Source organism: Trachinotus anak, unplaced genomic scaffold, assembly GCF_046630095.1.
Source record: "Trachinotus anak isolate AG129_WGS33_773 ecotype Australia unplaced genomic scaffold, CSIRO_AGI_Tana_v1 ptg000015l, whole genome shotgun sequence".
In the NCBI taxonomy this organism is placed as follows: Eukaryota; Metazoa; Chordata; class Actinopteri; order Carangiformes; family Carangidae; genus Trachinotus; species Trachinotus anak.
The window spans coordinates 9,983,271-9,997,814 of record NW_027273866.1 but is presented as its reverse complement, the minus strand read 5'-3'; the positions used below and the strand labels follow the sequence as shown (position 1 = coordinate 9,997,814).

The following is a 14,544-nucleotide window of genomic DNA, read 5'->3' as shown; positions in this document are numbered from 1 at the left end:
CTCCTCACATGGTTCCTCATTGTGTTTGTTGGGTGTGGGTTAAGCACTTGTTAGTCCTGTAACTGTAAGTTTGTGTTGTTGTGTGCTTGTCTTCTCTGGAAGTGCTTCAGCTTGGCATTGGAATAAGCTTATCACTTTGCATCAGTTTACCACTTCACCCGCCCTCTCGTCTCTTCCCACATCACAGCTCTTTGTTGTTTGAGAGCCTGTCAGCCAGTACACGTTGCACCGGCCAACCAAGTGTCAGTCTTTTCTCTCTCGGTGGTGGGGAGTCGGTGCCTGAGCATAGCTTTAGTGCAAGCTAAAACAACAAGCTTAAGAAATTCAAATGTGGCTGCAGGACGAGGGGGGTTACCGCACACATTTTCTCCTTCTGCCAGTCTCTCTTATACAAATATGCACACTCACACATATGCAAACACACACACACACACACCTGTTGAACAGCCTTTAGGGCTAGTGAGTGCTCTCTAAGAGACTCATCTTAACCTCATCTGGTAGCAGCATATACTGAGCCACGTTGGCATTTGACAGTTGTCATTAATATGGGGGTTTCTCTCCACCAGAATGGAACAGCTCCTGGTTTTTTGCCCCAGGGGCCTGTGGTGATAGATAAACAACTGTGGCTTGCAGACTGATGGAATTGTAAGCGCTTTACCTGTTCTTTCTGTAATTCTGAGAGTTCTGAATGTATGTGTTTGTTTCAGACTTGACAGCTTGTGACATGTGACGCGTGTATCTATGGTAGCTAAGCAACAGAGCCACCCTTCACCTGGATTCCCTGCACACCACGCTGATCATAAATCCTCAGTAGCAACCCCCCCCCCTCACTTTTCTTTACACCCTCTTCATGTATGATCCTCATCTTCACCCGTAACATTTCAATCAAGTGGCTCCACGCTGACAGGCCTGCGAGGCTGTGCCTGTCTTTCCCAATGCAGACATGGTTGATGATTAATGCATATTAAAATGTCCAGGATTCACACCATGTGTTTTTAAAGAAAGTGATTCATGTCATTGTGATTGAACACGGCAGCCACATGTGTACATACCAAAGACATGGAACCAGGCATGTTGTGATTTTCCACAGCTGATTTTTGTCTTTCTTTTTTACTCACCTGTCTGCACAACTCTGCTGTTTTAAGGCATTAAGAAAACAATCTGGTTGTTGTCAGCTTCTTTTAAAAATGCTCACTGAGCAGAAACACGCACGAAGTGCCGCGTTCACCCAGTGTTACATACTCTGCTCTGTGTTACTCTGCAAATGGCTGTCTTGTTTCTGATTGCATGTGGAGAAGTAAAGATAACCATATGACACTGAAGTCAGACTCAACATCATTAATTATAAACACGTGTCTGCCCCTATTTTTAAAGCTATGCCTTTCAGACCTTGCTTCCATAAAGCTGACCAGCATTAGACTACAAGAACGAGGATTATTAGACTTTCGAGAAGCTATTCTTCCTGTCTAGAACACACACTGTTCCTATTTTTTAAATACTGGTGTCAATTAAGACGACCACATTTTAATTTTGTTTTGTGAGTCAGAGGAGGCTAACAAGACTGTGCTCAGTTCACGTAGCTTAGTTGAAAGGAAAAGTTGCTTGGCCTTGTTGTGTGTAGGCTGAGGTAAAGAGAAAAAAATAAAAAGAGAGCATGTTACGGCTTTTTTCATGCCACTCAGAGAGTTTAACTATCATTAGCTGTACGTGATGGATGGTAGATGGTAAAGGGGGTAGGCCATGAGGGCTGGCTGGTACGGCGAGTGTATGATCATCACGTCCCTGTGATGTGGTTCACATACGGTCAAAGAAACACTACGATCCCTGAGCAACGGTCCGTGACCACTGGATGCGGGGAAGAGTGCTTTCCAAGTCAAATCAGCCCTTGCATGGGGAAGACTGTTGACACTGTCACATGGAAGGATTGTTTATGTTGTAACAAGGGAAGAATGGGAACACGCAGCCATAGCTAAACAACCACCTCCTGAACCCTCAGCAGCAGGTAAGGCCTTCTAAAAAGAGCAGGTGAGCAATTTTATCAAGTTATCAATCTACAACTTCATGTCCACACTGGAGCCCGTTTTGTTTAAATCTCTGCTTTCGACTGCAGGGCTAGACAGGGCCTGCCAGACTCGCTCAGAATTTATTACTCTTCACTTTCCCCCCTTTTAAAACTTCCAGAAAGTATTTTTACATCATTTTGCAAACATGTCATTTGTCAGCTGGCCTGCGTACTTTTCTTTTGTAATGAACACGTTCAGTTGGCCCTGACAAGCCCATTTTGGTCCTTTTTGTGGCTACTGAAGGGTCGTTTTTGGGTCACATGTCTGATGACCTTGGAGACCGCAGGCCAATGAGCCTATTTGTGGCTCTCTGAATGCACATGGACTCCACCTCACCCCAGGAGTCTGGGAGTCCTCGGCACACCGATCACAAATTTTAATGCAACAGTGATTACTGTGCCTTACACACGTCTAGTCCCCATTGCAAAATTAGTAGTCATTGATTATAATTAACGGAATTTATAATACATAACAGAAGACCTTTGCTAATATTCACAAAGGATAATAGGACTTTCAGAATCAAAGCACTTCCTTATTAGATATTTAGTGAAGGCAGCCTTTTCTATACATCCAAATGAATAAACAGTGGGATTATTAATATCTAATACTACAGCATTTTATATTTTTATCACCTCATCCGGAAAATAAAATGTGTGCTCTGACTAGATGTATTTGAGAAAAATGTTCAAAATATCATTTTGTTGTACAAACTATAAATAAACTAAAAAATATAATTAATTTTTCTTTAAACTCTGTGTTCCTTTGTCACTCGGCTAAAACTCAGGTATAATTTTTTTATAAATACAGAATGGGTCTTATTTAGTGTGGTGAGTTTGAGAGGACACGTACCTGATCTGTGCTTTTAAAAGAATTGCTTTATGTGGTGACAAACACTGCGCTCAAAGCATTTCTGATTGGCTTTCCTAATGAGCCATGAAATGTGGTGATAGAAAATACACACCTTGTATGAGCACGCACACTTTTTCTTTTTATGAAAAGCAGTTTCCTGCCCATGTAAAACAGGCCGCAGGCTGCCATACCCTGAATTTAGCATAGCTACACTGCATGAAAGAGAAAGAAGAAAGTCAATATTTTTAGCTGCAACACACCTGATCTGTTCTTGAAATAAAAAGTGTTGAGGATTTCCTCCCAAACAACTGGCAAACTTCATGAAGACCAAAAACAGCCAAACAATTTAATAAGATACATTCAATTTCATTGTGCAACATTTGTCAATTGTTACTGCTCTAGACTCCAACATAAGACCAATGCCAATTTTGTCTAAACGTGCGTGGAGATTCCCATGCTGTCTGTGAGGCTAATTGCACTTCATTCAACGTACCTTAATCTAATAAATAAACTTCTCTCTGGAGCACTTGCATAGGCTACATTTTTAGAGAAGTGGGAAAACAATGCACCATAGGACAGTTATTTTTATCAAAACATAACACCAACAACAAAAAAAGCATACAAACATAAAAAAAAAAACAATAGCAATTAATAAGCACCCTGAAACACTAATGCAAAGTTTTTTTTCCCTCTTCTTTGATTGCTTATTCTTGAAGTTATACATTACCCCATTTTGCCCAAAGACATCTGCAGAAGTGTGCAGTAAAGAATCGAGAGAAACTGTGTTGGTTGGATGGAGTGGCAGTCATACATTAGTCCTTCAGTACACCTGTCCTGCAAGTTCTTTCAGACAAGTCTGTAGTGAAAATTGACAGACGGTTTATTCCTCATGTGTCTTTGGTCTGAGTGTGTATGGCAGGGAGCAGGAGCAGGAGGAGAGGGGGGGGCAGGGAGGGGGTCACATACACAGCGGCACAATATATGGGTCCTGGGGCCGAGTCCTTCATAGAAAGGAGGCAGTGAGAATGAAATGAAGCCACAGGGGACGGACTTGGTGTCTACTGTCCTCACCTTCTCTCACTGCCCCACCACCTCTCCCTCCCCGCCCCTCCCTCCCTGTTTCTTCCCCCACCCTCTCTCTTTCCCCATCAGTCAGTGGGGCTGACTTCACAGCGCCGAAGCGGTGACCGGGTGGATGGCGTCACGGTTGGCTGTCATGCTCTTGAAGGCCAGCGGGGTGGCGATGTCACAGCTGTGGGGAGATAGAGCACTGCCACTGGCCGGCTGCCATGTGGGTCCGGTCACATAGGCCGACGTGGTGGCGCTGTACCCCATGTAGGGTGACACTTGGGTGGGAGGGTGGTAGGGAGGGATGCTGGGCGCTGTGACATAGCTGTTCACTGTGGGCAATCCATTCGGCGTCTGGAAACAAAAGAGAGAGTAAAAGGAGAAGATTAGTGGGTGAAGCTCTGTATTTAAGGTCTGAAAAGTAACTGATTAGTTTTCTGGACTCCCTGCTTGAAACAAATCATGGTTAATCATTTTCAATATTTGGTTTTCCTTGAAATTGGGGGGGGGGGTGGGGGGTGGGGGGGGGGGTTGCTACAAATGCCTTTTTAAATAGTCAGTGGAGAAATTATTGAGATGCAAGACTTGAAATTACAGCTGTTATTTAGTGACCTCAACCCAGGTAGACACAAACACACACACACATACAAGCAGCTGAGTTGTAATGGAAAAAAGCTGAGGCAAGCTGTAAAGAAAGTGAAAGGAAAAGTGGCGGTTGAATTATAAACAGCAGAGACTTAAATTCTTCACAGCCACCACATAAAACCCCCATTTTCCCAATTTTGATGAAAGTATGAATGATCAATTATGCGCTCTCATGCCCCTGGAACATATTAAGCATGTATAAAAACCATACATGCATGATTGTCCCGCCCGTCCGTATATGGGACTTGTTTTCTACCCAAAAACTGGACAATTCTCCGGCGGCGTTGATATACCACGCCAGACGATGGGAGACAGGGCGGTTGGGGGGGCGCCACAAAACAGATGTCATGAGAGATTGAGAGTGAAAGGGCAGGAAGAAGGGAAATATGATAGAGAATGAGGCGAGCATAGAGTTTGAAGCATGAATGGGCTTTGCTTCTCTGGCACAGCGACAGGACTTAACTTGAGGAATTCACCAAAGCATTTCAACAGGGAGGCCGAATTTCTGTTCCTGGGTGGTCTGCGACTACTGAGAATTATTTCTAGAATTGGGATCTTTTCTATTCTTCTGACTTACTTTCATAGAAGAGCTCGACGGGCAGAGACAGGCTATTTTTCAGAAAAAAATTAATGCAAACAATTTCACTCTGAACTGACATTTGTGTTGATTATTAAACAAAACCATAGAGAGAAAACTGGTTTTGTCTGCACATGTCTGTGGGTGTATGTGGGTGCTTGTGTGTCTTCCCTTGGCTCATGACACTGCAGCTTATTTCAGAAAATGCTACACAGGCTTTCAGCTGTGTTTAAAATAATGTTGCCTTTTTTTCCATTTAAAACACTCGGTGCAAATTCAACATTTTTACGAAGAGACTGTCATGTCCTCCAATAATAAAAAAGCACAATCTGTAACACATCCACCTACAGTATACACACACACACACACACACACACACAAACAGAGCACATACAAATGTGGAAATATATACATACCTACTGTACACACACATACGGCTCTGAAGTACATACAAGTATACAAAATAACAGGAAACACCTTTGAGTCTAATGCAATGCACGACTACAACAACACCACTAACTACAGCCTCAGAAATCACCCCAGACTTGGATCAACACCTGTCTGACACAGAGTCAACAAAATGTAGAAGCTTTACAAAGGGTGTATTTATGGCAGTGCTCCTGTGATAGATTCCATGGTTTGTTTAGAAGTACCTGTTATTTTGTGTGCACCTCCTCCACCAGCCATTATCTAGGTGAATGTACCTCTGTGTAGGCTGCTGTGCCTCTATCTTAGAATTTAAAGATGTGATTTATTTAAGAAAACGTACAGTATCTAACATAACCTAAAAAATATCATGTACTGTAGAATGGTCTGAAAGCTTCTAATATTTTCTAATAAATTAGTTTAGGTGCGTTATTTGTTTATCTGAAGGTATAATAGCCTCTAAAATAATAATGATAATAATAATATTTGCGAGTGTGTGTTGATGCCTTTTTGAATGTCTGTGAAACCAGAATTGAATAATGACTAATAAAAACACTGACGCCATTCATCCAAATAATTACACCTCAAACTGATTCACATTTTCACGCTCCGCTTCTAATTATTCATCTCAAATAAACCTTCGAATATTAAAACGCGCATCAATCACAGCGAGGACCAATCATGAGCGACATCAGATACACGCGAGGTGGTGGAAGCAACGTGTTACTGGCTGTTTCAATCTTTTCCCGAAACATTGACGGATTCAGCTCCGAGCCGCCGCCTGCACTGGGCTTGTGACTTACATTTAGTTTTTAATGAAGCGCTTCTTCTTCTTCTAATTCTTACCCCCGCCCCTTTGTGTTCTTTTTCTTCAAAAAAAAAAAAAAAAAAAAAAAAAAAAAGAAAACAAACAAAAAAAAAACCAAAAAGAGTCCCATGGGTGCATCTGGCCGCCCTGCCCTCTGAGCAGCGCCTATGGGCCACATGTTACCAACCGCAGCCTTTGGCCTTACACAGACTGAGTGCATGTGATTCAGGCCCCTCTGACACTTGAAGAAAAGTTGTAGTGTCCCATTTGAATTCACTTTGCACTGACAGCCATCCTTGGGGAAAATATTAAAAATTAGATCTATTGCTTTAAGAAAAATGTCGGGGGGGGGGGGGGGGGGGGGGGGGGCATGAAATCTTTCTTTAAAATGTTGGAAGCGAATGAATTGTGGTTTGAAAACTAATGCTCCTTTCAGCCTCCGTGATATTTTAACGCGATCACTGCATGACATGACATCTCTCTCTTTTACTGTCTCTGTCTCTCAGACACAAATCAAACCTCTATTTAACATCAGGTCTTAACGGGCTGCACCAGATCCCTGCACAGTCTGAGTGACACAGGCACGGCTAATCTCCAGCCTTTTTGGTGGAACAGTACTTCCTTCACCATTCTTTGTTTTTCATGCAATAAACTCTGTAATTTATAGACTTGTTATTTTCTGCATTTAATGGCTCACTTCTGTTTTTGTATAGCTGACTGGCTAACCGCTCAGACAGTTGCTGTGTCCGCTTTGAACGCTCCCTAATCTCAGAGCATCGGCCCTGCTCTCCGCGTAATGAGCATGAACAGTCCACCGTGATAGAGTGGCAAAATAAATTATGCGGCAATTTATTTTTTTTTTTTGGTCTGTAATGTGAATCGCACGCCCTGTCAAAATAAGAGAGGACAAAAACAAGCACGCATGCGCGCAGACATGCTGTCATCATGGCCCTTCATTTGTTACCTACTTTAGAAAACCAAAAATAAAAGCCTGTAATGGGGCGTTTAGATAAGCTACCACAATTAGTTTTGGATAGAAAAGTACAGTCAAATTTAAAAAAAATAATAAAATAAATTACATTTATGATTTAGACGTAGGATGAGTCCTCAAATTTTAATATTAGGATTTTAAAAAAAAATTAATCAACGTGAGTGTGTGAAATCTTCGTGGATGGGTCTATTTTTCTGGATCCTAGTTTATTTTGTAAAAAAAAAAAAAGGTTTACTTCATGTCTTTTCTGTCGACTTTAACAACTTGGTGAAAATAGTCTAATTTATGTCGCGAAGGTTTAAGCCTACACGACAATAGTTTGAAACAAAATATTATTGAACCACTGTATTTTTTTCCTTTAAAAAAAAAAGGAAAAAAAAGAAGAAGAGAAACTGTGCAGTGGTCAACCTTCCTTCTTTGCAGTTCAATGTCTTGGCTCAAACCTGACATGGACCACAGCATTTAAAATACTAGAATAATTCGAAAACGAAAACAGACTGGGCCTGCATATACATTCGCTGACTTGTTCCTCTGTGTTGAGCAGGCTGCCCAACAAGCTGGAAAACAAAACCTGAGAGACTAACTAGGCTCTCCAGATCCCTTTAACCTGCTAATTACGACATAATTCACACTGCAATGATTCATAAAAACACTGACAATGCACCAGGACCTAGAGGAAGTGCACCTTGTAAAGCCAGAATAAAAAGTAATAAGAGATTATTTTTAAAAAATGCACCTATTACCAGCTATAGCCAACAGAAGGAGCGCATTAATGCTGTGAAAGGGGAAATTTCCAGGCCACATAATTATTAAAATGTTATTAAAAAAAAAAAAAGAAATAGACTGCTATTAGATGAATAGCCTGATGGCAGAAGTCTGGATAGACTTTTTTTTTTTTTTTACTTTTGAGGTTACAAAAAAATAAAATGAGAGGTGTCCATTTTTTTTACCTGTGTGTATTTTGCTTCAGGTTCTAAATGCGGTTTATCCACGCCATTGACTAGTGGAGAGCTTGCTGGTGGGAAATTACTCCTGTTTATAGCGCTCCATTCTTCTAGTTTGGCGCTGGGAAAGGATGGACTGTCACTAACTGGGGGGGCAAAAGAGAAAGAGAGAACAGAGAGAGAGGACAGTCAGAGAGGGGTTTTTAAGATGAGCGGGAGAAAAAAAAAAAAAAAAGACCCACACAGGCCGCTGCTTCTCATGCAAACATCAGGCCCAGATTAGCCAGGTTGCATGAGACATAATAAACCCTGTGACATTTTGCACTAAAGCTCGCTCATTTGTCATTTCACGCACAAATAGCTCATATGTCATGCGGGCTTGCGTGTGCGTAAAGTTTGTTCTGTTCCCAAAGAAAAATATTAGTTTTAGTATCTAATCCAAGGTTAATATATTCTGACACTGACACTTGATTTGGATTATTTTTCTTTCTAATTGCCTGCGAGTGAGATAATATCTTCTTAAAATATAAGTCTGAGCGAGTTCCTGCTGTTTCAGTCATTCTCGTCCACCATTAATCACTGAACCTGATCAGGCCTCGCATTTTTCGGTGAAGGATTTTGACTGAGAACATTGACGAATGAGAAAAAGTGAAATTAAACGTCATATTTTCTCACTTGCCTTCGAGAAAATCAGTTTAGACTGAATGAGACGAGATGTTTTTGCCTCGTCCTGGAGGTCGGATCGAGGCCCACATGAAGATGGTTATAAGTAAGGCGACTCTCTGGTGGCCCACCAGAACGTCTTCCTGTCGGGGACAAATTAGATTTACTTTCACCGTCTCCCTGCTTTGTGCGTGATGGATAATCTACCATAGACGATCCACAGCGTTTACACCGAAGCCCACCAAAGCTAGAACTCGGTAAGGAGCTTTTTTTTTTTTTTTTTTTTTTTAAATCTGCGTTTTGTTCACACTGAAGGTGTAGTTTTGGATGTATGGTCTTGGGTTAATCCGCAGCATTTTCTTCTCTGTGGCCTGCAGTGTGTGTGTGTGTGTGTGTGTGCCCGAAGCGCGTCAAGACACATACGGGAAAATCACTGATAGTTTTTTTAATATTAAGCCTGCACATATTGTCTTAATTTTTCTAATCCCCTCTGCCATCTTCAATAAATTCCAAATGTATTTTGTAAAAAAAAAAAAAAAAATCTGACTGATGAAATCACTTTGGTGAAAATGAGCTCTCACGTCACCGAGTCTACTTAAAAACTTTAACGCAGCATTCAAAAACCTGCCACAAACATCTGCTAATCATTTGGAAATGCGTAAATTGTTTATAAAGGCAGCCTTTCAGAACACATTCCTCCCCTTGTGATTTCTCGTCGGTACCTGCCTCACATTTGTCTTGTTTAGATTGCCGAGTTAAGTTTTCGCATGGCGGTGGGATGTGGAGAGGAGCCGGGGCGTGTTTCTGCATGGAAGCCCTGGATCCTGACAGCAGGACTACTTGCAGTGGACTGACAGCTATCCCCCCCCCCCCCCCCCCCCCTTGCCTCTGCAAAACAATCTCTCAGAAAATCCCTTCTCACAACACCGCGCCGACCATTCAACACTGATTTATGCCGGATCCTGTTTCACTGTTTCCAAAACAGTTGTGGTCTTGTGGAGTTCAAGCCAAAGTTATCAGGGCCCTACCTACACGTGACAACACACACACACACACACACACACACGCACACATACGACAAAAACACAACAACACAACACACGCAGCAGGGAGACGTGTCTGAGGGCGAGCTGTCTCCTTCAGGGCCTGGATCACGGCTAAACCTGCAGAATACGCGGCCTCTGAACACAAACGTCTGGCTCCGAGTCATGGCGAACCTTCAGCACACTCCACGCACTTCATCCCACCGCCTCTCTCCCCTCCGCTGTCCCTCTAATATTCCACATCCGCCTCTTAATGATTACTGCGAGCAGCACCATCTGTTTCTGAACCGGCCCGCCTCACTTTCAAATCAATATCAGCAGGCCTGCGTGATGTCACGTTTGAGGACATTTTTCGCCTGCCGTGGCTGTGCTGTGGCATTTGGTGAGACCGGGGCTGCAGCACGCAGGTCAAATGGCATTTAAGCTCTCTCCCCACAGAGGCCTGCGAGTTTTAGCCTACTTTTGGAGGCCCATAAAAAACAATTAGAGTAACTCAAAAGGGGGGGAAGAAAAATAAAAAATAAATGTCGCCTCTTTCTCACAAACACACACCCATTCGCACTCTTGCGCGTAAAACCCCTTCAAAAGTTGGATAAATGCAGTGCAATAAACAAATGTAACCGCCCTCCATGCAGCCATGCTTACTTTGTTGCTCTGTAATAGACCGTATCCCCAGAATATCTGTTACAGAGTGCGAGGAAGGCCATATCCTGTGCATGGCCATGTGTCCGGGTAGGGTGGGCATGCCAGGGGGAGTGGGCACTTTGGACGTCGGGTATGAGTATAAGTGGTTGTATGGTAATGTTGGTTGCGGCGGTGGGTGAGGCGGCTGCTTGCCCGACTCGTACTGGCTCTGCTGGGACAGATTCCCGATCTTGTTGCGGAGGATCCGACTGATGGAGCTGACGGAGGGGAGGTTGAACTTATCACAAACCCCGTCGGCGAGTAGCCTGTCCCGGATTCTCCCAGGCAAAAATCCCCGGGTCTCTCTGCTTGTATGTCCGTATGTGCTTGACCACGGTGGGTGTGGTGACCCGCGGCTTGCTGCCTCCGATGGCCCCCGGGAGGATTGAGCCGGTCCTCGTTGTAGCGGGCCAGGATCTTGCTGACGCAGCCGTGGGAGACACGCAGCTGCCTGCTAATGTCACAGGGTCGAATCCGAGCTGGGCCAGCTCCACGATCCTGAGCCGGATGGCGTTTGGGAGCGGCTGCCGTTCACGAAAACACCGCCGAGTTGGTTTACCTCACCGAAGGCTGGCTCTGGTGTTAAAAACAAACACACACAAAACCAGAACAGTGAGACAGCTATTAGGTAACCAAACCGAGGCCCAACACAGATTTCTATTAGCCCGGTTTAAAACACTTCTTTAATCCTACAGTCCTACATTTTATATAAATAAATTGTAACTGTATACAGTCAAATAGAGCAAATATGTTCCATGTTAAACTATGTTCTAATCTGGTTTTACCAGTTGATTTAAAAACCATCTTTACGCAAAGGAGCATCTTTTAGCGCTAAAGCCGAATACACCAAAATCCGTTCAGTCCAAAACAAAACTATCCCTGTGAGTTTATGTGTGATGTTTGGGTAAAAAAGTGGCAACTGAAGGCTGACTGATAGCTGTCGTGCTCACAGGCTAGAACTGACACGGATGTCAAGTAGTCAGTGGCGCGACTCGTGTGTGGCTGACACATGTAATAATTCAGTCTGCTGATTTCTTCCCTCTGGAGCAACAGCGACACTGATCAGTCAAAACATCACAGGCAGACAATATCTCGCCATATTTCCCCACTTGCCGCAGGACGTTGGTCCATTCGCTGCATCCCTGGTAAGAGAAAAAAAAAAAACCCCGATCCAACACTGAACTCACCCATCGTGTTAAACCCGCAAATGAAGATAACGGCGTCCGGTTCGTGCCTCCTGCGTGGGTCCTGCTCCGCGTCCAGCGTGTCCACTGTCCGAAACCGCGTCCAAGAAAATCTTCTTGTGCGATAAGGAACAAAGAGGGACAAAATTCTCGATCTGTTTCCTGACGGCGCTGGAGACAGGCTTACATTTCAATCTGTTGAAATCAGGAGGCTGGACTTCCAACGCTTCTCTCCCGCTGATTGGCTCGTCTTTTCAATGGACGTTCGAGATTGCACAGAGCTGATTTGCCATTGGTCCAAAAGTTTGACATGACAAGTCCACTGAGATCCCCCCCCCCCCCCCCCCCCCCCCCCCCCCACACACACACCCCCCACCCCCCCCACCCCCCCTCCAAGTCCTCCTCCTCGTTTCGCTCTCTCCCATCAGAAAGCGAAGCCGGGGATATACCATCATGAATGCGTTTGTTATTGAAACAGACAGGGTGAGTATAACGCAATATCAAGATTTTGGATTAGATCGTTAACTTTAAGACTTAGATGCGGCACTGAATAAAGAGAAGCGCACAAAATAAAATAAGATAAAAAATAATAATAATAAAAAAAAGCTTCAGGGGGTGACAATCACAAGGAAATATCATCTGAAAAATATTAATATTGTCAGGAAGACGCATAAGGTCGTGCACTTGAACCAGCGTTTAGCTGTTATTAATTGTATTTACGCTCGTGTTTTTATAACAAGGATTAACCCTTTCAAAATAAAGCAAGTACCCACTTCTACTATGAAAACAAAAAAGTAGAAAAACCTGACTTTGAGTGGCTTTACGCTCCACTACACCACCCTTCATCTCAACCTTTTAAATGGCATCATTAAGGAAATGGGAGGAAATGAATGATTGGTTTTGAGAAATGTAATTGGCCGGGTGGTGTTTGTAAATTGTATGTCCATGCACTACAGGATTATTACACTTTTCATATTTACCGCCCATGTTTTTACTCTCCTTTACGCATCAAGTACCGAGTGCTACACTATGTAAAACTCGGCAGAAACAAAGTCCTTCCCTGGACGATGCTCTGCTGAGAATGAGGCGATCACTAGGTAAACACGTTTAACCTGTGGAAAGCATCTTTCTGGTCACTGTAGTTTGAAAATAAATAGATACGCCACCAATAGATTTATCTATTGTGCCAATTTTAATTTAGGCAAAATATTATCTGATTGTGTTGAATGTGTGAGAACACTACACATAGATGTCTTGTTTTAACTCAGTAATCCTTCCTATCTTTTGATGTCCATTTGATTTGCATTAAAGCTTTGCGCTGTAGAGGCCAAATGTTGCCTTATTTTTGCCAATTACGCACAGCGAGCGTTAAGGATATGCAGGTTTTTAGAGCCTTTGTATGATAAAGAAATTACCCTTTATGTTTTAACCTTCACATAATTACCCATGAAAGAAAAATATCTTTAAAAGGGATTATTTCCACCTTTACTACCTCTGCACACATGCACACACATGTTTCATTACAGAAACCCCCACTTGCAAGCAGTAAGGAAGATTTGTTGCTTCCCGACCCGAGAAACAAACACACACCATAACTTTGCGCCTCCACTCTCTCCCCATTTGCTCTGGGTTTTCTCGTGTCATATTTTACAAAAAGGCCACGGCGCATGACTGACCTTCATCTCTGAACAAACCAAAGGGATCACCGTGCATGTAAACATCAAACGGCTGCTCCCATGCAGCCGTGCAATTAGAAATATTGTTGAAAAGCTCTGCTGACACTAAACACCGAGGCTGGTGTGAGGGGCTGACATGTACACAAAGTGTTTCTCAGTGTTTGTTTCAGCACGCTCGGCTCTGTGGGCTGGATGCTGCAGATTAAACCCACTGTTTCTATATTTTATTTAGTTTCCCCACCTCTTCAGGATGGCGTACCTCTCTGAAACTGCGCACATTACAGTGCGCGTCTTAACACTATTACCAGTCAGTCAGCGTTCATTTACGCCTCCTCAATAGACCCGTCTGTTTTGTTTACACGAAGGGTTATTTGCCATAAGACGACCGACATGGGGGTCTTAGTCGAGTCATTTTTTTTTAAAATTCAGCACCGTGTCACTGCTTGTGCCTCCACCTGCCCACCCTGCCCGGCTCCCAGGCCGCTAATGCGTCAAGGATAATGTTTACCGTGGGGAAACGTGCTCAACTTGTTTCCACTGAGGTGCCTCCGGTGGCTGAAATAACAAAAGGTCAGCAGCGAGGGATCAAAGGTCCCCGCAAACTGCTCCATCTTCAGCCTCTCTGCAGACTGAGCGGACGTGCACCTTCCTCCTGTTTCTGTGATTCGGGCCTAATGGATGGTCCGACCTGAGGACATGTGACGCTGCAGGCGCAGCGGGGGGGCTTTATCTGATTAATGACATCACGCAACAACTGGGAATTATCAACATTAAATCTCTGGGTGAAATAAATGATTCCAGGTTCTTGAAATCATCGTTGAAAATTCAGTCCAATTATGTGATTATCACAGTCGGGAAATAATTGCGCCTCATCCGATCACAACGATTATTATTTATTATTGTTATTGTTATTATTATTATGT

The 14,544-nt window shown here is 43.4% G+C and overlaps 1 protein-coding gene across 1 annotated transcript; it reads right to left on the bottom strand.

The window, feature by feature from the left end:
- Positions 1-3,233: 3,233 nt before the first annotated feature.
- On the bottom strand, positions 3,234-11,952 carry pax9 (paired box 9). The gene is given in 8 exon segments (XM_071498934.1): positions 3,234-4,334; positions 8,378-8,517; positions 10,723-11,038; positions 11,040-11,156; positions 11,158-11,234; positions 11,237-11,287; positions 11,290-11,337; positions 11,949-11,952. Coding segments are annotated over 8 exon segments (1,008 nt in total). The 3' UTR covers positions 3,234-4,079.
- Positions 11,953-14,544: the final 2,592 nt, after the last annotated feature.